At 39.3% G+C, this 22996-nt stretch overlaps 1 protein-coding gene across 1 annotated transcript; it reads left to right on the forward strand.

The window, feature by feature from the left end:
* Positions 1–332: 332 nt before the first annotated feature.
* On the forward strand, positions 333–20012 carry asmt (acetylserotonin O-methyltransferase). Its single transcript, XM_053327990.1, has 8 exons — positions 333–392; positions 940–1114; positions 1464–1593; positions 2705–2773; positions 8662–8780; positions 15330–15470; positions 18325–18447; positions 19795–20012. Exons 1-8 carry the CDS (start codon positions 369–371, stop codon positions 20010–20012), a joined length of 999 nt encoding a protein of 332 aa, XP_053183965.1. The 5' UTR covers positions 333–368.
* The last annotated feature ends 2984 nt before the right edge of the window (positions 20013–22996 follow it).

Here is a 22996-nt window from a genome sequence, read left to right on the forward strand (position 1 = left end):
AGGCAGCAGTGTATGGCAACAGAGTTGTTTCTTTGTCCAGTGCAGACTGAGCCCCTGCTCTAATCTGGGTTATCTGGCTGTAATCAGCTTAGCCCACTGCTACTCTTACTGCTGCTGCTGCTGCTGGGTGGGCACTTTCTCTAGCTTTTAGTCTGCTTCTGTCTTGACTCACATTCACACATACACCTGTTGTGTCTCTGGAGCTGAGCAGACTGACAGTAAAGTTCAGTTCACAATACACAACAATCAGGGTTTTTTTTCCTTAGGGGATTCCTCTCCAAACTGTGTCCATGGCTGGTCATCTAGAGATGGGTTCAACTGAGGGAACACCTGCTGCTGATACGTACCCCAGAAAAATACTGGACTATATGGAAGGCTTCCTCATCTCAAAGGTAACACACATGTAGTGCATACACACACACACAGCTGACATAGTTTACCTGTTCTCAGTTTAAAGTTATTGACTCAATTAGACCTTTTCATCTTAGACTTTTTTTTTAAATTTGACTCATCCATTATTCATTTTATTATTTAGACCCATATTTTCAGTGTGACATGAGAATATGTCTTGAGAAAAAGGCCAAGAGTGTTTACCCTTCTCATAGAATATTTTTCTATTGTGGGTTTTTAAGTGTTTTTGATATACATTTATTCTTTTATCTACATTGTTTCTTTTATGTTTATGTTTATGTATCTGGCTGTTGTGCTGCAACCAAATTGCCCAATATGGGATCTTTATAGACTGAACTGAACTGATCTTCAGGGGTTAACTGAATCAATAACATAATGGATAGTTGATCCTGCAGTAATAGTATATAACCATATATGTGCAGTGTTTTGTGTGACAGTTGTATTGATTGTATTCATTGATCTGATATTCATGTTGGGGGTCCTACATCTCCTTAATATTCTACTCTATGCCTCCTCTCTCTGATCCAGACAGTGTTCACGTCCTGTGAGCTTGGTGTGTTCGATGTATTGCTGAGTGCAGGGCGCCCCCTGTCCGCAGAGGAGATCTGTCAGGCGATCGGAGCCAGTCTGGATGGCACAGAGAGGCTGCTGGCTGCCTGCACCGGCCTGCAGCTGCTCAACACGCACCAGGACAATGGAAAATGTTAGTATATACACACAAATAGAAGAAGCATAAATGTAAAAACAACATCATCTAAAAGAGTTGAAGCACTAATACCAATAAAGACATTCCTCATTGATTAATTGATCGACTAATTTTTACAGTGCTAAATATTTGTTTTAATTATGTTTTTATGGGCAGATTTTAATTTAGTTTGTCCAGTTTTCACCTCCACACCTCCCTTTCTCTCAGTCTTGTCTGTTTTCCACTTTCAACGTCTCCCACGTAGCAACAAAAAGGTCAAACTCTCTCTTAACACCTGCAGAATCTCATTCACACTCATCCGCCTTCTCTGTCTCCCCTCCTCCACCTCTCATGCTCTACATTTCAGCGTTTTACAGTAACACAGAGCAAGCCAGTGTCTACCTGACCCGCTCCAGTCCTGTATCCCTCTACCACTCCATCCAGTACAGCTCCAGAACCATCTACCTCTGCTGGCATCACCTGACCGACGCTGTCAGGTCAGTACACATCCCTGCTCACAATTCTGACTCAATTTCACACTAGAGAGAGTTTCTGCCACATTCACATCAAGAGTCACCATTCTGGGACGCAGAGAAATTCTTGAAAATATCAAACCAGTTAGATTCAATTATGATTTCTTGACATTTTCTGAACACAGAACACCTAAAACATGTGCACAAAGTGATATTTGTGTTTGCAGTTTCATTTTTCTGAATTAGTCTCAGTGACCTCAGATTTCAAGGAGTCTGAGAAACTGGAGTTCTCATGGGGTATGTACCCAGTAATAGCTGCAGTATTTTCAAATAGGACGGTGTCTTTCCTACATTGACAGCATCTTTTATAAAACTTTTACAGGTTACGCTGATGTGATCTTATAGATTTTTCTCTTTCCTCCTGTGGAAAGCTCTCCTTGCTTGCTCTTGTAAAATTTAAGCGGGTTTTGTACAAGAACATTTCTTATTTTGGGAACTCGAAATAGTGCATGGGGAGGCAAACCAGAACAATAAGTAAAAATCAAAAATCAAATAAATGGTTGCCTTAACTGCTTAGAAAATAAATCAAGGTTAAAACAACAACATGAAATCATATACAGGTGAGCAGTGATTGACTGTTAGATTGCAGTTTCTGGAATCAGAATCTGGATTTCTGTCCTTTTTTTTGTTTGAACAGCACCTCAAGATGGATTCTAGTCTCATTGTTATGTCTGAGGGATGACAGCCAGCAGCTCTCAGACAGCGTGACTGGATTCACTGTCGAGTGAAGTCAATCTGTTAATAACTCTGAAAAAATGACACCAGTAAAGATGATATCTAAACGACAGAAGCATTTCATTATTTTCTAATCCTTTCTTGCAGGATTGTGAAATAGGAGCATGTGGTGTTAAACGGACATCTCTGTATCTGACCTTACTGATTTTATCTACTTAATTATATTTTTGTGAGGTTAAGCTGAAGCAGATTTTTGAAGTAGTGAGACAATCAATAAATGGATCCCACATTTCACACAGCAAATGTGACAAGAGAAATACTATTTAACAATACATACCCAATATATATATAATGCTATCAGTTGTTATATGTGAATATTTCTGTCTTTTCCATGTCTTAGAGAGGGAAGAAACCAGTATGAAAAGGCTTTTGGAGTCAGCTCTAAAGACCTGTTTCAGGCTCTCTACAGGTAAGAATCTGTCTTTGATGTACACACACACACACACACACACACACACACACACACACACACACACACACACACACACACACACACACAAAGACACACACACACACACACACAGAGACACACACACACAGACAGATGAAACACACATTTTTGGTAATTTATAGTCTATCCCCGTCTCTCCATCTTAAGTCTGTCTGCCATTCTCCGTTCTCTTCCCAAAAACCTGACTCGTGGGATTCATTATGAGGCAAGGGATGTGTGAGGGAGCAAGAGAGAGAATACGTCTCTGAGCCATTGTCCTTGAGGTCTAGTGTGTTTATAATATCTAATGCCCACAGTTTTAACGCTTCACTGATCTGCTGGTCAGCGGTTTCCAGCAGTCACACGCTCAAAGTTTCACACTTTGTCCACTAATAGATGTTGATCGGTCTGCCTGGGACTATGAATTGCAGAACACTACCAGTCCCGAAGGAACAGAAACCGCCAAAACTGAGAAATGTCTGGCTAAAACATCCCCTCTTCTTGTCCTCATCATGACACAATTTGCAAACCATTATACTTTGAGGAAAGGGGATCTCATTTGTACCAAATGGAAGAAAAATCAGATGTTAAAATGCACATTTACATTATTATTTTAAATTAGCCCAACCCGATCACACATATATCATCTCAGTAAAAGTAGAAAGTTGTAAATGTGGAATCTGACATATTACCATATGAATTGATGTACATGTAATTAGACATCTTTGGATTTTGTTGTTGTATATTGCCAGTAATTTAGGCAGGCTCATTAATTGCATTATTTCTGTAGTTGCTGTTTTTTATTCATTTTTGTTCTCACATCCTTTTGCAAAGCTGATCTCAGAGAAAGTGAGTCATCGGAAAAAGATGCGTGCAAAATGAGAATATTCAAAATATGATCCATGCACTCATAATGTAATACACCCTTGTATGGATGAATTTGCAATTCAGCTTTAATTGATTGAAAATGCATGAAAAAATGTCAACACCTGTTCAAAATTGATATAATGTGGAGTAGCAGTTGTTTGTCCCTGCTGATTTCCCCTGTGAATGCTGCGGGTAAATGAGCAGGGAAAACAACCACTGAAGTAATTCGGTGCCTTCTTGGAGCTCTGTAGCAGGATGATTTGAAGCCGACTGGATGACTCAGACTCCTGTTTACTCATCGCCATTTAACCAGCCATGTACTGCACCTGAATAATTTACAGCTAAGTCCCGTCTACAGCTTGAATTCTTTTACACTCAAGAAAAGCAGGAGAGATTTGAAGGAACAAAAGTGGCCAGCCTGGATTGAGAGATGTTTGAGATTCTGAGCACATACAAGATTTTGCATGGTTTTAAATTCTAAAGACGAGTGTTTGCCTTATATTTCTATTTTTAAACTATTTTGCCCAAGTTGGGTAAATGTGTCATTTAAATATGTCAGATAGTTTTAACCTTCACAGCTGAATTCATTTAATTTTGAAGACATGTTTCTGTTTCTCAAACATCGAGAAGTGACGGCACAGTCAGGTGTTTGAACTGATTGCTTCAATTAGGAGGTCATCCTATGATATCATATTATCAAGCAGCATAAAATTAATTGAAAGTGCATTTAATTAAAACGAGAGCATGAAATACAGAACTGTAGGTTATTAACTGCTGAACGACATTTTAAATGTAACGCTCTTATCTGAGGTTTGATGACTTTACCTTATGGGAGAAGGAGTACATTTGAATGGTTACTTACCTCTCAGCTGTGACTGGGTTTAATGCATGTTTGAATAAGAGAAGACACAGAAGCCTTGATAAGCTTTTATTCTGGCTTTGTCAGTTTTTCCAGTGTGACTGCACAACATACGTGTTAGAATTAGTGTTTATTGTCTCAGTAAACTGCTGCTGTCAGTGCTAGAGTGTTTCAGACTGTTGGTAGAACAGAAAGCATCACATTGGTCTAAGTGGATCGCTCTTTTCTTCCATTACTACTGATAAGATAGAAAAACCAAGGCACATGCAAGTGTTCAGGCAGCCGTGTGTACAGATATGACAGAAACCTGCAGGGATGTTGAGGAGTATTAGAGCAGACTGATCATAGGCCATGATGATAGACATGTATAAGGACAAGGGTAATCAGGTTAAGCATCTTACTTTCAGTATGACTGTATGTGCGTGTAAATCTACTCAATCATAGACGAAAAGGGCTGCACATGTTGTCATTGGGGCGGGCATTAGATATCCTATGTCTGAAATGATCTCAAATTAAAGCTGACAGTCTGCTGTTTGGCCTCACAGTCATTTCATCTTTTCACATCCGACGTAATCAGAGCCAGAAGCCGCAAAACACCAAACAATGAGTCACTTTCAGAGTTCTTCTGGAGGTCGCTGTGTCATCTGAAGTTTGGTCACGTATCAGATGGCTGATAACTTTGCCACAGTGAAGTTTGGATACATTAAACTCTAATGTTACGGAGTGAAGGATGCTTAGAGTCAGTGTGGCAGGGCCGAGTGCTGCGTGATGAGGTGGAGATTCCTCAGAGCAGCAACAGTCACCACAGGCTCTTCTCTTCTGCTGCACCCTGATTCTCACACGCGCACACTCACACACACATACACACACATTACATCGCCATGGGAAGAAACTTTGCACACTAGGAGAGGCGTTGTGTGTGTGTGTGTGTGTTTGCCTGTTTGTTTTTTAGGGGGTTGGAATAACAATCCCTCTACAGGCTAGTTACAGGGCATTTTCCTCGGTCTCATAGTCCGGTGCAATGTCTCTCCACCACACCAAATTGTCTGTTCACTGAAAACTTAAAAAAGTTGACCCTTTGACAAAGAAACTTTTGCCTTAATAGAATGAGACATAAATGAAACAAAGTCAATATAAGGAATAGAAAAAGAAGTCATTACCAGGGACAAAAACAGGAATGGCATAATTAAACAGTGGAGCTTAATGCTTTATGCAATACTAACACTAATATAACTGACATATTGTGGACTGTGCAGTGTTATTCAGGATGTGTGCATTTGTTTAGATATATAGAGATGTGTTTGTGTAAATGAAGTGTAAATGCCCATTTTTACCAGTACGGTAATTATCTGCTTTGGCATCTATGTTTATGATCAAACCTCCCCCACATCACTTACTATCTACAACTATCGTTGAATCACCAGTGTGTAAGATTAAGGGGAATCTACTGGGAGAAATTGAATATAATATGCACAAGTATGTTTTAAATAAAGGAAAATTCCAGTTTATTTGAACCTGACGTATTTACCATAAATGTGGCAGTTAAGACTCTCATAGACATATATATAGATGCCTCTTTGGCCGCTTAATCATAGGTGAATGTCGCCACCATATTGGACCAGGCAACGTGCCATATTTATCCTGTTAACTTTGTTGTCTGCAGCTGTTAGTGAGATTCTGGAGATTTAGATTGAGATTCGGTTGAACGCGGCCTCATATATAAAAAATGTTATCAAGGCAACCTCTGTTAGCCCCTTGATGCTTTAGTAATAAACAGGATTTTTACATAAATCACTTAAAGTATTTTTTTGTGAGTCTAATGAAAGTAAACACACACTAGCCGCCTCTAGCAGCCTTATGGCTAACGGTATAGGGAACCACATTGGGATAGATTGCATATTTGTATGTTTACATCTGAGGCTCTGGGATAACTCAGCATCTGTTCATGCTACAGTAGTAGTAACTTAGTAGATGGAATAAAGTGGTTGGTATCTGCAAGTTTCCAAATTACAAGATCCACACTGTGCAATTATCATGGACAGGCTCAACTGTGACAGGCATGGATGTTGACCAACAGATGGCTCCAGCAACAGAACTTTTACTCTATTGACTTGCAGTGCAGTTTAGTCAGAGGGACTAAGGGTTATTTTTAAACCCAAAAATGGAAAAACATTCAGGGCTGGAACCCAAGAGGCCAGCACCTTGCAAGACATTTTTGCTAAAATAGTATCTAATATTACAAAATTAGTGTTTGCTCCTTAGGGAGAATAAATCAGTGTCAGGGTTAGGGTCCTTGAAATAAATAATTTATCTCTAGGACATTACAGCAAATAGGAATAACATCAAAACAGAACTGGGAAAGCTCAAACATGAACACAGTGCCATACATCCCATTTTGACACCTGTATGAACTGAAAAACACTGAACGTAACAGAAATTTAACAGAAACAAAACTGTCGACAGCAAAAAGATTGGAAGAGGAGAGACCTCTTTGATTGGTGAAAGGGTGTTCCATCTTTGATTACCAAACTGATTAAGTCTTCCCTCTTGCCTCTGAACAAGAATTCTAGTCTCTCAGTCCAAATTCACAGAAGCCAGGGGAGCGCTGAACCCTTTGGCACAGGGATTGTGGCTGTTCATTATATCAAAGAGGCTGTCAGTCATCGAAAAGCAAATGTTTGCATTTACTGAAAGCATTTGGATCATCCATGAATCATCAGCCTAATTTCTAAAATATAAAGGATTCAGTATTTGCAGCATGGCTGGTAAACTCTGATAAGAAACAATGTTTTCATGCAGTATTACTGCAATGAATTCAGCCATTTTCTGATAGGGTTTAAATGGTGAATATCCGATCATCAGTATACACAGTTTCCACACAGCCAGGGACACCTTCGTTTTCTGGGGATCAAAATACACATGCTCGTCTGTTACCTTTGTGGGCAGCATGAAGTCCAGATGAACACTGTGCTGTATGTCCAGGTTATCTGGCCCGTGGTGCCGGTTATTGGACTGTAAGCCTGCAACACATTCTGTGCCAGCTTCAACATGTGGCAAGCGTCCATCATCACAAACACCCTTTCACAAAGCACTGGATGTGGAAAAAAGGTTTTTAAAAGCTCAAGAGTGTTTGTCTGTAGCCGGCACCTGAGTTGGTTGCACATGCTAACATTGGATCCATGCCCATCCATTGTAACACACCCCAGGCTCATGCAGTTCCTCAAACACATGCACAATTAGGACCTTCTGTGCATCTGGTGAGAGTGACTTGGTCAGATAGCAGGCAGCTGGAGCCTTTTAATGTCCTTGTAGGCCAACCACCATTAAAAAACAAGAGCACAAGTGGCAACATCTGTGTCATTCATTCCATCCATTATATTCACAAATCCAGACATTTTCTGGGTATGATGATTGTACTGGGCATTTCTTTTGATAGCCATGGCATCCAACGTGAGTCACGCATCCATATTTAGCCAGGTCAACTAGTTAGTGCTCAACATAATATTACAAGGGCCGAACACAACCAAAAACAACTGTTCAGTCTTACCTGTGAAAGGTAATTCCCCGATATGTGGTTCGGATTGTACAACAGTTTGTAATGTTAAAGCGCCAGGCTCCACTTAAGTCAGGCATCTTTTTTCCAGTTTAGTCTTCTGTCTGTCACAAACCTTCACATATATGGGAAATGCATCAGGATCAAATAAACCCAATCTTAAATATCCTCCCTCAAATTGAATAGTCACAATGCCTCTGGAAGTGTACATACTGTGTGTTTTACAGTGTATGATTAAGTCTAACTGAGTGTGTGTGTGTGTGTGTGTGTGTGTGTGTGTGTGTGTGTGTGTGTGTGTGTGTGTGTGTGTGTGTGTGTGTGTGTGTGTGTGTGTGTGTGTGTGTGTGTGTGTGTAAGTAAGTAAGTATTATAATCATGTGTACATATGGTGTTTATGTAGGTCTATAGTATTTCTAAAAATGTTGTTATTGTGATTTCATGATGGACTTGGGAGATTAGCCTTGAGCTAAAATAGATTCAAGTAAACAAATAAAGAAACGAAACAAGAATGACTCACTGTGTATTTGTCTGTGTGTGTGTGTGTGTGTGTGTGTGTGTGTGTGTGTGTGTGTGTGTGTATGTATGCAGGTCTGATGAGGAGATGGTGAAGTTTATGAAGTTAATGAACTCCATTTGGAACATCTGTGGTAGAGACGTGGTCACGGCCTTTGACCTTTCGCCTTTCAAACTCATCTGTGACCTCGGAGGTAAGTTTGTGTGGTTGTGTGTGTGTTTATCGAGCCACCATATCTCATTTTCATAAGGTTATGAGTTTAAAGTCATTAACATTTAAATGGTGGGTGTCGTGTGTTAACTGAGCGACAGCTGGCTGAGCCGCACACACATACGGATGCAGTACAATGCGTTTGTGCAAGAATTCACAACAGTCAGCGGTGACCTTTATTAGCCCTCCCACCCCTTTCCAAGACTCTCTGAGTTAATGGCTCTTAATAAATTAGTCAACCTTCAAACACACAGCACTCAAAGTCACCTCCATCTGGAATTTGCCTCGTTATCCTGTCACAGATCTCAAAGACTCAAAGCTTTATTTCACTTTTACCAACATTATCTTATCCTGTATCCTATTGTGTCTGTGAGAAAAAAATAATGAAACTTTTTACAGGAGTGTCAATGATGCTACAGTGAAGAAATACATCAGTTTACAGACACATGGCATCAGTAGTCTTAATAAATATTAAATATCAGCAAATCAGTGTTATTGACAGCTGATATCATTAATTAATTATTCAGAAAATATATATTTTTGAGTAAATTATGAATCCAGCAGTTACCCTGCTGCTGAGTGAGTGTGGTGTCCTGTGATGGTCTTAATGCAAATTCACACTCATCCAGCCTTACAAAGACAATAATTTGAAGGAAAAACACTCGAGAGCTGAGTGTCCGTCTACATTGAAAACACAAAATATGTACACTTTAAGTCAAAAGTGGCAGAGTAGAATTTGAATTCCCACTCAAAGGGAAGTATTCAGCCATGTCTGTCAATACAGTAAACTGTATTTAGCCATTTTAGCGTTAAACATTTTTATGGAAGAAGATGAAGAATTGTATCTGCTTTTCTTTTGTTCTGGCAAAGCGAAAGTATTTTTGAGTACAGTATAGCAGCAATTACATGGCAAGCAGGAATAAAAATAATCCTGCTTGGTTTGCTGTGTTTTTTGCGTACCCTGACTCCATGTTACCACCCTGTCAGTTCAACACTAGAGGACTGGATGAACTTAACAGCTTCTGTCATCTCTTTTGCATACATGAAAGTAAAAAGTAAGCTTCCTTATCCATCTAATCTGCCTTGTCAGGTCAGATGTATAAAGATGATTTGACAAAATGATTTGTAAGTGCCTTTTGAAGAGCATATCCCTTGCACAATGCTTCACAGAGAGCAAAGGTCCCAATGATAAAAATGTAAGGAGAGAGAGAGAAAAAAAACAGAATCAACAAACACAACATGAACTCCACAGTGTGAGGCTGGAGCTTCCAAAGAAAAGCAGAACTACAAGGCAAGATCAGATCAGAGAGAAAAAAAGGAAAGAAAGTATCTTCTGATGTCACAAGATGTTTTCATCTCCTGCTGAAAACTTAACGGTATGAATGATAATAGTCAGAAAGCTTTTGTCAAAGAGATTATGTCAGTTTTTTTAATTTTATTTTTTGTTGATCACTGTTTAGAATAATAGAGCAACTCCCCAGAAATCAGTATTGTATACAATGTATATCCACTTACATACTCCTCAGTTAGTCAGAAATAGCAGATGATAGAAATGGCAGGAATGAAAAAAAGAGAGAATAATGCCGTGTCTAAAGAATAAATGTATAGTATGTGTGTAAGTATGTGGCTCTGTCCACACACATGACTGTGCTCAGTGTAAAATAAGCCAACACACTGTTCATTGAAATCCAGCATTATTGTGTTAAATCAAGTTGGAAGTTGAGATCAGAAACTCTCTCCTACACTGACTGTCATTTATTTTAATACTGAAATGGATAAAAAGCTAAATGATTCAGAGTATTGTGACAGTAAGAAGTGCTCAACATTTATCAAGAAAAAGAAAGACACATTTAGTGAGTCTCCATAATCATTTTTAAGCTTCAACATCTAGTTTGTGCTCAATGACGCAAAGAAAACAGTCGACACCAGCTGTGACACCTCAGCTGACCACAGAGGGGAGCTGTGAAGCCACTAAAGGAACATTATACACATGCGGACACATACACACATCCAGGACAGCCTTCCTCTCCTCTGTCACTTTCGCAGCATGGGGTTGTGTGTTCATGTTTATTTATGAAGGTACATCTCCGAAACGTGTCTCTCACACAGCATCTGTTGTGTCTGTGCACACCTGCTGCTCAGGTCCTCCTCTGTCTGTCTAACTTTCTGCCAACGAGCTGACTTTAGACCAAATCAGGTATCAGTCAGTCCGTGTCCACATTTAGAGTCTATATAATTTATAGGTTGGAGGGGGTTTGTTCTTTACTGCTAGTCTGAGGGCAGCCTTTCAGTTAGATTTATTTTAATGTGACATTTAACACATATTTCAATGTTAAGTTTAACATCTTAACTTATTTCTACTCAATTAAAATTAATGGCTTTGAGGCATGATATTGTTTTTTTTTATGTTAACAGCCATCTGGTTCATGATGCAACGTTTAACAAATGCAGTTACAGTTACAAAGTACAATTTTCCCTCTGAAATGTAAAATAAAAGCATGGATGGATTGTTGAGTACTGGGCACAGACCCAGGGGCCCAATGTGTCAGAGGTCCTCTGGGCCCCCGAGCCTGTGTCTCTGTTTAAAGTGACTGATGAGATTCAACTTTTCTTGTTGGAAAGTCACTGAGCTCAGTTAAAAATAGGCACATCCTGATCTCATTTTTGGTCCTGATCCTGATCAGTCTTTTACTCTTTAGTGTGCCATCTGAATCCCATTCAACAACATTTGTTTTTCTTTATTTTGTCTTTCATATTATTGCCACACAGCCGAAACAGGAACATTTCAGAAAAATACAGCAACAATGGTAAAGCTATTTAAATCAGGAGAATAGTTTTGCTTCAAGAAAACTGAACCTGCATCTCAGGCTTTCTTTGATGTTTTTTTAAACAATATTGTGCACATTTTGCTGTGGTATTAATCATAAAATATGTGTGGAGGTGAGTCATTGTGGGTCTGCTGTGGCAGGAGGCTTTGTACAGGTCAGACCGTCTTTAAATATTGAAGTTCAGATGCAATTACTGAACCAACAGCAGCACCTCAGAACTCTGCTTCACCTGCAAAATGTGGCTGAAAGAGACAAAAAACAACTACAAACAGCATCATGGCTATCGCTGTCTCTTTCTGTCTGGGAATCTTGCTCCTGCAGTATGTGCAGGGAGCATTCTACATGTCTGTGCTCATGGGCCCATTATCACATAATCTGTCCATAAGTAAATGTGTTGTCTCCCAGAAGAAAATCAATTTACATTCAAGCCACAGTAGATGAAAAGCCCTCGAAAATAAATGCCTCGACAGTCAGTTACACCTGAAACAAGTGCCACAAGGCTTGCATTTGCATGAAGTAAAATATAAGTGACACACAGATTGCTTTTTTTCCTCGAGCAGATGCAGTAACTACTTGAATAAATGTAATTAATTATCCTGCAGTACTAATCAATCATCAAAACATGACTCTTCTTGCCAACAAGTGGTTTGTTGTCATTTTTGTGTTGCTCCTGATGTGAAGCATGATGTCACCCACCGATCATAACTGAAAATATTCAGTTTTTCTCCTTTCTTGAGCATTAATGATTCAAAGCACAGCAACACCAAATGTAACATGACTGGATTTTATTTCTTGCCATTGAAGTGGCTTAATGTTGCACTTACTAAAGCTGGGGGACCTGAAAGAGATTAATTAAAAAAAGAGGTCCAAATCAAAACAGTAGAGGCCACAATATCCTGACTTTTGTTCCTTACTTCAGTTTTTTCAGCCAAGCTTCAAAAAGTGTTTTCATTAGATCTTCCTAACTGCCAAGTCTTTCTCCCAGTTTGTAACACAGGGCTTCTATTTAAAGGGGACTTATTATTTGGTTTTCTGTTATATACTGTTATAATTTATATATTGTACAACATATATGTTAAACATGGAACATCGAAGGTCCAAAACTTGAGGTGAGCGTATGTAGAAATGCTCCCAGCAAGTCAAAAGTTTAAGCTTCAACCTGCTTCGAACGCTTTGTTTGTGACATTTTTTTCTACCTTGCCGACGAGCTGACGTCAGCTCATTGGACATACCCATAAACGGTGATCTGTTCCGTATCATTTGTTGCTACGATTTTTCCATTCTGTTGTTTGCATTGTCCATCATAGTTCAGATTGAATTTCAGCTCAAACATGAACAGATGTATTTCAGAAGCTAACAAATCTGAGTAGAAAGGTGGAAGTGCATTCAGTGGAAGTGGGGTGCAGAGATTTCATTGCCAGTTCCACCATAAGGCTCCTGAGGGATGTAGCCCTGGCCAAAACAGCGAAAGGAGCAGTCATTGGCTGTGGCTGCAGAGGAAAGATCCTGTCTGGGCTCCCAAGTGACCACAGAGAAGTCAACCATGAGACACACACCCAGGACTGATCATCCTGCTGTGGGCCTACCATGACAGACGGTGTCTTGTGATGACAGGCCAACACACCCAATTACATCAAGGTACACAACTCATGATGTGTCGCAATGGTGGCTCCATTTGGTGGTCATATCCAAGAATGACTCCACGCTAGCAAGTAAAGTGCTGAATCTTCAGGGATTGTAACACCACGTCCTATTGAATGAATCAGTAAAGAACAAGAGAAGCTTTGAGAAGCTAACCAATTTGAACAGAGTAGGTTCATCAGGTGGGGGACTGTAAAGGGACAGGATCTAAAACTGAAGGGTCAGTACTGGATAAATACAATTTCTGAACTGCAAATCATGCAAAGATATTCCAGTGGAGCCCCAGAAAAAAAATGTAGACCTGGAAATGTGAATAATATATCCCCCTTAAAAAAAAGGAGGCTCATCCAACCCCATTGACATCATTAGTGGTTATTTCCTCAGACTTTAAAAAATCTCTCTCAGAGCCAAAGAAGACGCCATACAACTGCTTTCCCAGACTGAATAGTACTCTCCTTTGTGAGTAAACTGATCTTGATGTGTAAAATCCCACATAAATTCCCCTCCAGTGATTCCTTCACACAGCTGAGTAGGTTGGATGCAGATAGTCAAAAGAATCCATTTGCTGACTCAATAGATTTACTGTCTAGTGAGATCCAGCCAAAAGATACGCAAGTTAAATTGCTGCCTTTTATAAAACATTCAAAAATACTTATACTTATATATATTTTGTAGCAGTGTTGGCACATTTGAGTTGAAAATATCTTACATACATGCACAAAAACAACAAATGCATATCAGAGAAACATACAATGCAAACACAAAAAGAGAAAGAAAAACATAACAATGGTGCAAGAAAAATATCATACTGCAACAATCACAAACTTCCTCCTCTCAAAGGATTTCATTAACAAACTGAGGCAGCCAGGCTAGCTGGGGGTCTTGTATACAGTGTTGTGTTTGGTTTTTGCCTCTCCTTGCTGCTCTTTGATTTTCATCCTCTGCTGACCCCAGTTTGATGTGGGAGCCAAAGGGTATCTGTCTCTCTCTCTCCCTCTCTCTCTGTCTGTGTGTGAAGAATAAAGACTGATACAGTAGCAACAGTTCATGTTAGGAGGAAGGGACTACAGGGCTTGACAATTTGCCCCACAACAGCCCACGTCTGGCTGGTGTTGCAGGTTTATCAAAGTGAGATCCTTTTATCCTGTATTCCACCTCACTGCCTTTCTATCACTTTATCCCATTCATGCATTCCTCATCCATCTCTCTCTTGCTCCGAGTCTATCTCTTTTTCTGTCTCAATCTCTCTGTTTTAAATTCAGTTTGCTTCATGAAGTATGGGCACTGATAATAATGCTGCCAAAGCATCAAGTTGAAAGATTCATATTTTCACATTAAATCCCTGTTGCATCCTCATATGTATGTGTCAGTGTGTGCGTGTGCGTGTGCGTGTGCGTGTGTGCGTGTGTGTGTGTGCGTGTGCGTGTGTGTGTGTGTGTGTGTGAGTTTTCAAGCTCATTTCGTTGCCTGGTTTTCAAATCATCAGGTCTGATCTCTGCCCTACAACAAGCTGTTAGCAGTTCTTTTTATGAGGGCAATAAATATTAACTAAGAAGCACAATAATTTTCAAATGCATTGAAGCGTAGATCTTAATATTCAAATGCATTAAAGCGTAGATCTTAATATTCAAATGCATGTTAAATCAGTTATATTCAGATAATAATCAAATCAAACTCTGTGTGTGTGTGTGTGTGTGTGTGTGTGTGTGTGTGTGTGTGTGTGTGTGTGTTGATTTTCCTAAGATTACATTCTCTTGGAAGATTCCTAGACAGCAGGCTCTTCTCTCTGTTTCTATATGAAGTATCTGTGTCTCTGTCACTCTAAATTCAGTCCAATTCAGTCTGCTTTATTGGTATGAATGTCAGATGAGCCACATTCCCAAAGCTGCTATATGCAACTGAATAGAAATCATGCAGATAAATAATGAGTACATACTTGAAAGCATCTCTGTGTGTGTAGTGTGTATGTGAGTGATGCACTACCTTTTTAATGAAGGTTGTGTGTATCCATTGTGCCGTAACTAAAAGTAATTGTGTGTGTATGTGCCTATCTGTCTCTCCAGGTTGCAGTGGAGCATTAGCCAAGCAGTGCACGTCAGCCTACCCAGAATGCACTGTGATGATCTTTGACCTCCCCAAGGTGGTGCGTACATCGAGGGAACACTTTGTCACCAAGGCCGACCAGAGGATAAGCTTCAGCGAAGGTAACGTCATTACTGCTGTGTGAAATCACTTGACATTTCTAATCATACAAAGCCAATTCAACACACATTCACACACTCACACACACATACACACACACACCACACGGAGACACTCACACGCTCACACACAAAAATAACTGTAGTCTTCCCCCAATGAGCTGAGTAGAGTATTGTAGTTTTGTCAAAAACATACACAGAAAAACTGAAGTGATTCATGTCCAACATGTTGCAGATTTTCCATGACTGCATTTACATTTGGTGTAAACATGTACATGCACATGCACATCTGAGTCTTCACATTTACACCTAGTATTAAGGAGCTCTCTCGTTATCTCAATTCTGCCCACATTGTGATCGGATCTCAATATGCAAATAAGCAGAGTTGGTGGGCTTGTTGACAAAACTGGCACATACCAGGTCAAGGGAAGAAAAGCTGGTGCGTGGGCTCTACTTTTTTTTTTTTTTGTATAGTTGCAGAAGGGGTTGTCCCTTCCTCCACAGTCTGTGCCCAGTTTCTATGTCCACCTTACAAACTCACAGAGTTTGGTATGCACTCCTGCTATGTCCATGAGGGCAGAGGAAGGGAAAGTGTAGTTTCCAGAATGGGCCTCATGCAAGAACAACATACAGTATATCAACAGATTTGTTCTTTAAGATCCCCCCAGATATGTGTAAAGACGTATATAAAACACCCTTCTTTGAATAATAATTTTTTTCTTACAGTTTTTCCACACACAAAAAAAATCTTGTTAAAATACCTAAACTTACATCGATTTCTTCTCCCTCAGAGAAAAAGCCAGAATCTATGAATATGCAAACATTATTAGTTTCAGATGTTTAACAGGTGTTTAACTGGCCCATTCCCAGTGTGAATTACCTTTAAAAAGGTATGTATGAGTGATTTCCAGACCTATGAGGTACATACCTATCGCATGACTCATGGACAGCTTTTTTTTTACAAGAGGAGAAACGCTTGTTTTACTTAGAAATATAATGTCTTGAAGCTCATCTGTGTGAAATACTTGTTTTTACAGTTTGGTAACATTTTGTCTTATACAGGGGACGTTGATTATGCTAATTAATGTGTAGCTATTGGTGAACAGGTGGCATTCATCAGGCTGAAATGAACAATTTATGACAAGCTTGTGCAGTAAAGAAAGTCTGTTGAATCCAACTTGTAACAACCATACAAACAAACCTCATAGAAAAAGCAAGTTAGTATTAGGATAAGAATACTAAGATCTCCTTACATGAGGCACAGTGTGAGCCAGACTGTGGCTGATGTTGTTTTTTGCATTAACATGTATTGGTTTTTACAAAACGATAAACATGTAAGCAGCACAACCAGCTTGGTCTCGTTTCAACCGTCACAAGTGTGTTATGCAATTATTGGTTAAAGTAGCCTTGAGCGTTAGCCTCAAGCAGCCTCTTGAGCCATAAAAGAGGCTTTATACAATTCTTTTCACATATGCAGTAACAGTTTTACAGGTCCCCCAGACCTGTTAAATAAGTAGAGTCCCCCTTGGTGTAAATGGGGTCCATATGTCTTACCGTTCACAATATTCCATCACAGTTTCAAATGTTAATAGAGCATCAAGAAAGGAACCTAGTCTATAAAAGTGATCTTAAAAGTTATGTCTCTATAAAAGTTATGTCTTAATATCTTTCCTAATATATTAATTTGTTTGCATTCATGACAATGACTTCAAAGAAAAATGCATTTGTTTCAGAGAGCATTGAAGTGTAGATGTTAGGTCCGGTGACATTTGAATTTCAACATTAGCAGTGAAGGATAATTTGACAGACCACGTTTTGACATGATTACAGTCTGTCCTCCTCTATGAATCTACACATAGGTCTAACAAAACATTTTCCATGGAACGGAAAGTAAAAAACACTATTTCTTTTTCCTTCTAAAAGCATAAAGAAATTGGAGATAACACCATTTGAAGATATTTTCTCCCATTTATAATAATAAAGCAAAAATGGTTCAGTTACAGTTTTCGAAGTCACATTTCATCCTTACACTGTTATGTAAACTGACTCACACCGTGGCAGTGGTTGTCCAACTGAGTGCACTATAGGTTTAACTGCCATTCACGTCCATGTCCACTACTCATGAACTGAATGGAGAGTGTTTCCAGTGAATATATCATCAAAAGCAGAATAAAACACTGCTGATGTTGATACCCATGTGCATATTGGACTGAAAATATTGTGTACAAAACTGTCAATTTTCAATTCCAGCTTCCTTTGTTGCGTCAGCTCACCAACACAACAGCAAATGTGGAGACTGACTGCAATCTTGAAACCCAGCAGTAAAATCAATTCTTGCCTTGTTATCATCATTTGCCATGATGGTGTTGAAAACAGCGTGAGATGAAACACATAAAACACAAAAACTAAAATGTACAAGTTTTGCCTCCTTTTTTTTAAGACTGAATACCTCTGTGTACTTTTTATTTAATTTGATCTTTTCTGTTTACACTTATAATGAACAGGATTAGTACCAGACAAGTCTTGGCTGAGACCAAATAAAACAAGAAAAACCTTCAAAATGAAGATCCTCAAAATATTTCATTCCTTGTCAATACTAGATCACAACTGAAGAGAGCAGATGCAAATATACTATTAGCTGTTAGGTCACATGTATTTGACATAATTTGATTACAAAAGACATCACTCGTGTGGAGTAATTATGTTGGAGTATGTAAAGCACTAATAGAATCACTGTCATATTACTGGAGGTCTTGTTCGTGGAGTTATAATTACATGAAGTAATTAAATATAGCAGTGTCTCAGGAATACAATGCATTTGAATTATGAATGTGTGTGTGTGTGTGTGTGTGTTTAGGGGACTTTTTCAAAGACCCCCTGCCAGAGGCTGACCTCTATATCCTCGCCAGAATCCTCCACGACTGGACAGACGATCGCTGTGTGGAGCTACTCAGCAAAGCCTACAAAGCTTGCAAACCAGGTCTGTGTGTGTGTGCGTGCATGTATGTGTGTTTGTATTTGTGTGTGTGTGTGTGTGTGTGTGTGGGGGGGGGGGGGGGGAGGATGAGTTTTTTTCTATGCCTTGAAATGAGACGGCAGATTGTATCCCACAATGCAGCTGATCCAAGAAAAATCTGTCCTTCTGACTTTGATCACTGCCACACACACACACACACACACACACACACACACACACACAAAAAAAAGCAGCAGACACTCTCAGGAGACAGAAAACCCTCTCATGTGTTTTTGTAGGGAGGAAGAAAAAAAAAAACAAAGAAGCCTAGTTTTGCCAGACAGTGAATACAACCTGTTGTAGTATCTCATTTTTCAGCAAAGTCACAGAATAGACCTTGTTAAAGGTCGTAACAAGAGCAGCACAGATGGACCTAATAACATTGATGATTGCTCCGTTCCAGCAGTTATTGCAGCAATAAACAATATTAGTTACACCTGTGTTTGATAATTAAAGATGTCTGCAGTGAGAGCTATAAGAAGCTTGAGCAGGGGACGTATCATGCACTTTGTGATTTTTTGTGATTTTGTTACTGTTATGATCTATGATTAATGTCTGTATTAAACATGGTCAAAGGTCCAAACCCTGAGGTGAACAGACGTAAAAATGCTTTGCTGAAATTGAAAAGAACAATAGTTTTCAATGTTACCTCAATTTCCAGCTAGAGATGTCCTCAGATTGTTTGTGCATGCCCACAAATGGCCATCCGGTCCATAGCCTTTTTTTTTTTTTTGCTAACCTTGTTCTATGAGTTGTTTGCAATATCCACTCACATATTTCAAACTGTATTCATACTTTATATTGTATAGATGCATTTTTATTTAAAGTAAAGAACAAAAAAAAGAAGTGATCCATCTATCTGTGGGACAAACATGATCCAACTTTACACAAAACAGATTAAACAAATTGTCTTGTTTAGTTGATTTTAAAGATTTATTTTGGGGCTTTTTTATGCCTTTAATCAGACAGTCTGGCCAACAGGAAACAGGGAGAGAGAGAGGGCAATGACCTGCAGCATTGGTCCCTGGCCAGATTCAAACCAGGGACACTACAATTATATGGCGTGATCTCTAACCACTTGACCACCAGGGCGCTCCAATTGATTGTCATTTTAAACTATTGTTTTGATATACAGTCTATTCAGCATTTAATTAAGTAGTTGACTATGGCACAGCAAATGCAATTGAAGCTATCCCTAGGAAGGGTGTCTCAGGACACACATCCAATCAATCAGAGAAGGATAGAAAGAAATAAAGACTGTCAGAGAAAGAGAGAAACAGAGCAAACATAACTGACTTCTTGGTCCTGTAGGAGGCGCTGTGTTGCTGGTGGAGGCGTTGCTCCATGAAGACGGCTCTGGCCCACTAACGGTGCAGCTATACTCCCTGAACATGCTGGTGCAGACGGAGGGCCGGGAGAGAACCGCAGCCCAGTATGCTGCTCTGCTGGCTGCTGCTGGCTTCACTGACATCCAGCACCGCCACACAGGCAAGATTTATGACGCCGTCCTGGGACGCAAAGAGACATGAGAAAATTAAAGATATTCGCGTATCAGGTATCTGTCATTTTTTAAGAGGATATTCTCAGAATATGTCTTAAATCTGGGAATTTCTAGAGAATTTCACCTTTTGGATCACCTTGCAAGTGCTAAAAAGAACGCTTAACTAATTAGCATCTGGCTTTAGAAAAAATTGCTTAATATGCGTCTTCAGTATCTGAAAATTATTTTGGATGCACACTATGCTGCTCTATCTGAGTCATGACTTGCACATATGCAATTGTACATTTACGATGCCCTAGCCCTAGTTTCTCCTAAACACTTTGAAAGACAGTATTCATTTGGCTGCAGTCTGCAACCTAACCTATAGATGCCACTAAATCCTACACACTGCACCTTTAATAGAAAATACTACATGTTGCTGACAGTAAAATACTAAAACTGACATTTTTTTAATAACCAAGCCTGCCTAATTCTACACAATCAAATAAAAGACTGAACCCACTCCAACCTGACTCTGCTTTACATGATTATCCATATATCATGAAGGTCAAACTCTTTTAGGTGCTATGCAGTGTGATCTTCCACTGTCATTGGTAAGAAGATGAACTTCCTGCATATCTTTTCTCATCACTCAATCCTAAGCCCTGTGTCTGATCCTCTTGCCTCATACGGCTCTTAACAGCCTAGTAAAGCTGTCTTTGTGCCGTGTTCTCTATAATGATGGACATGACTCAATAAATTCTTTTCACACTGACTTGGCCCATCTCTTTTTTTATCCCCATTCTCTCTTTGAGCACAGAGTGACTTCAGGAGTCAGATATCAGCCTTTTATTGAGATGATGTGATACAGTTTGTTGTTTGTGAGACTGTGTGGTTAGATTTCACACAGGTAAATACAGTGAATATAGTTTAGCATCTATTGTCGTTGTAGTAACAGACCCCAGGTGTGAGGCCTGCGGCCAGATTACATTTGTCTTGTAAAGAGACGGGAAGTAATGGCGCGGGCAACAGACAGTGTTTTGTTGTCCTGCTTCTGCCAGTATTTATTTACTCTGATGTATTCATTTTAACCAAAACTTTATCTGTTCTCTTTACTTCACATTTCTCTTCTTAAAGCCATTACGAGATCTTAAAATAATGCAACAAAAATCTGTTTCCCACATAGATATGTAAATATAAACAGTTTCTGTTTGTTCTGTAATTCTCCATATATGAATGAAAAGAAAAGTATAAATATTCCACAATTTCTCAAGAAATATCAACTCTAATAAGCTACCAGGTATGCTAGCTGACTAGAAACTGTGCTTAGAATAACACTAATGACATATCAGAAATAATGGGAAACCCATAGTGGAAAAGCAGCACAGCAGCAAAGTGTACGCTTTACCCCCCTGGACCGAAAATAAACACTGGATATGCACATACAGCAGAATTTCAGAGCACTACCCCATTGGAAAAATGATCTCAGACGGTATGTTAACACAAATGTGTAGCGTATACTATAAGTGAACATGAATTGTTTCTAAACACACATCTAAAGCTGAAGCTCTTTACATCACTATAAAACATTCAAAACAAACAACCTCTTGCGAAAAAAGGCATTTCAATGGAGGCAAAATAGCAAGTATTTCCATCTCTCATTTCCGCCACTCTGAGGATGAGGAGAAGAGCTTGCTGTAGGCCACAACGAGCTGTCTCATGCAAAAAACTTTGCATCATTTACATAATAAATATCACATAGCAGTAATTGCCATTTATTTAGGCATGGAGATAAATATCAGTTGTCAGCATCTTAAGCTGAAAAAAAGATTGTAATCAGCCTTCATAAACCAATATTGGCTGAACTCTACTCTGCATTCAGATGACTCAAACATCACCATTCACTTCTCTCTTTCCACCACTTGTTCTCACTGCCCTCTCATATCCCCTCTCTCTCTTGTGAATTAATCGGACTTCAAAGAGCAACAAATTAGAAATCCTTGTGGACAGTTTCACAAAGAGGCAGCCTAATAAGGGGAAATGGAGTGCTGAGGCTGAAGACAGCTTGACCTGTGCGGAGACAGAGATAGCACTGAGTGACATGGTACAGTGTTGCCAATATCACGGTAGTTAACTGGTGTTATTGAGCACCTTTGAGAAATATATCTTTTCCTGTGGATAAAACACTATTGCAGTTGAAGCAAGAAACGTGCAAGAAAAATAAGCCGTCACAACTCTTAGCGCTCCTTTTAAATATGAGGTTGAGTCTGAATTAATCCAAATCTGCAGTCATCCCTATAACCTGATTTAACTTTCCCATAATTACAAATCCTCCCCTCACTCTCAAACCAGATTAGATAAGAATAAGCTTTTTAAGTTTTTCTGTGGCTTTGAAAAAAAAGGGACAAAAGTTAACTTTCTCTGGATGAAAGCACCTTATATTTTATAGGAAAAAGAACATATACAAAGAACATATAATAACATATACGCTGCCTAATTGTTCTGTTGATTTATTAAATGAAGTCAGGACATTGTATAAATATAGCAGGTAGTAACATTTAAAGCTATACAGTGGGACTACTTTTCAGTCAGCATGAGAAACAACTATTTGGTGGAAGTCTACATTTTTACAAACTTCTCTGTTTTTTCCCCTGCTGTACAAAAATCTGTAATTTTGTAAGGGTATCTTTTCAAGTACTTCCCCTCGCTTTTCGTCAGTGATTTAGACTCTGGTCAATGTTTTCCACTTCAGCAGAGAACGGTGCATACATACTTTTTACTTCCATTTACTGCTCCATCTCGTGAAGCTATTATTGTGCCGACCTCGGGTTCAACCAGAGTGTGTTTTAGGGAGGGTTCTACAAAGTTAGAGCAATAAAAATAGGGAACTGTGATGGAGAAAAGGAATGATCAGAGGACTACGACCAGAAACACACAATCTCAAAATAAGACAAAGGGTGTCCCTGCTGCCTAGTGTTTTATGATGTACATCATGCAACCTGTGGTGCATTTAATCCCTCTGTGACTCCACAT

The sequence above is a fragment of the Scomber japonicus genome, chromosome 11, assembly GCF_027409825.1.
Source record: "Scomber japonicus isolate fScoJap1 chromosome 11, fScoJap1.pri, whole genome shotgun sequence".
Classification (NCBI taxonomy): Eukaryota; Metazoa; Chordata; class Actinopteri; order Scombriformes; family Scombridae; genus Scomber; species Scomber japonicus.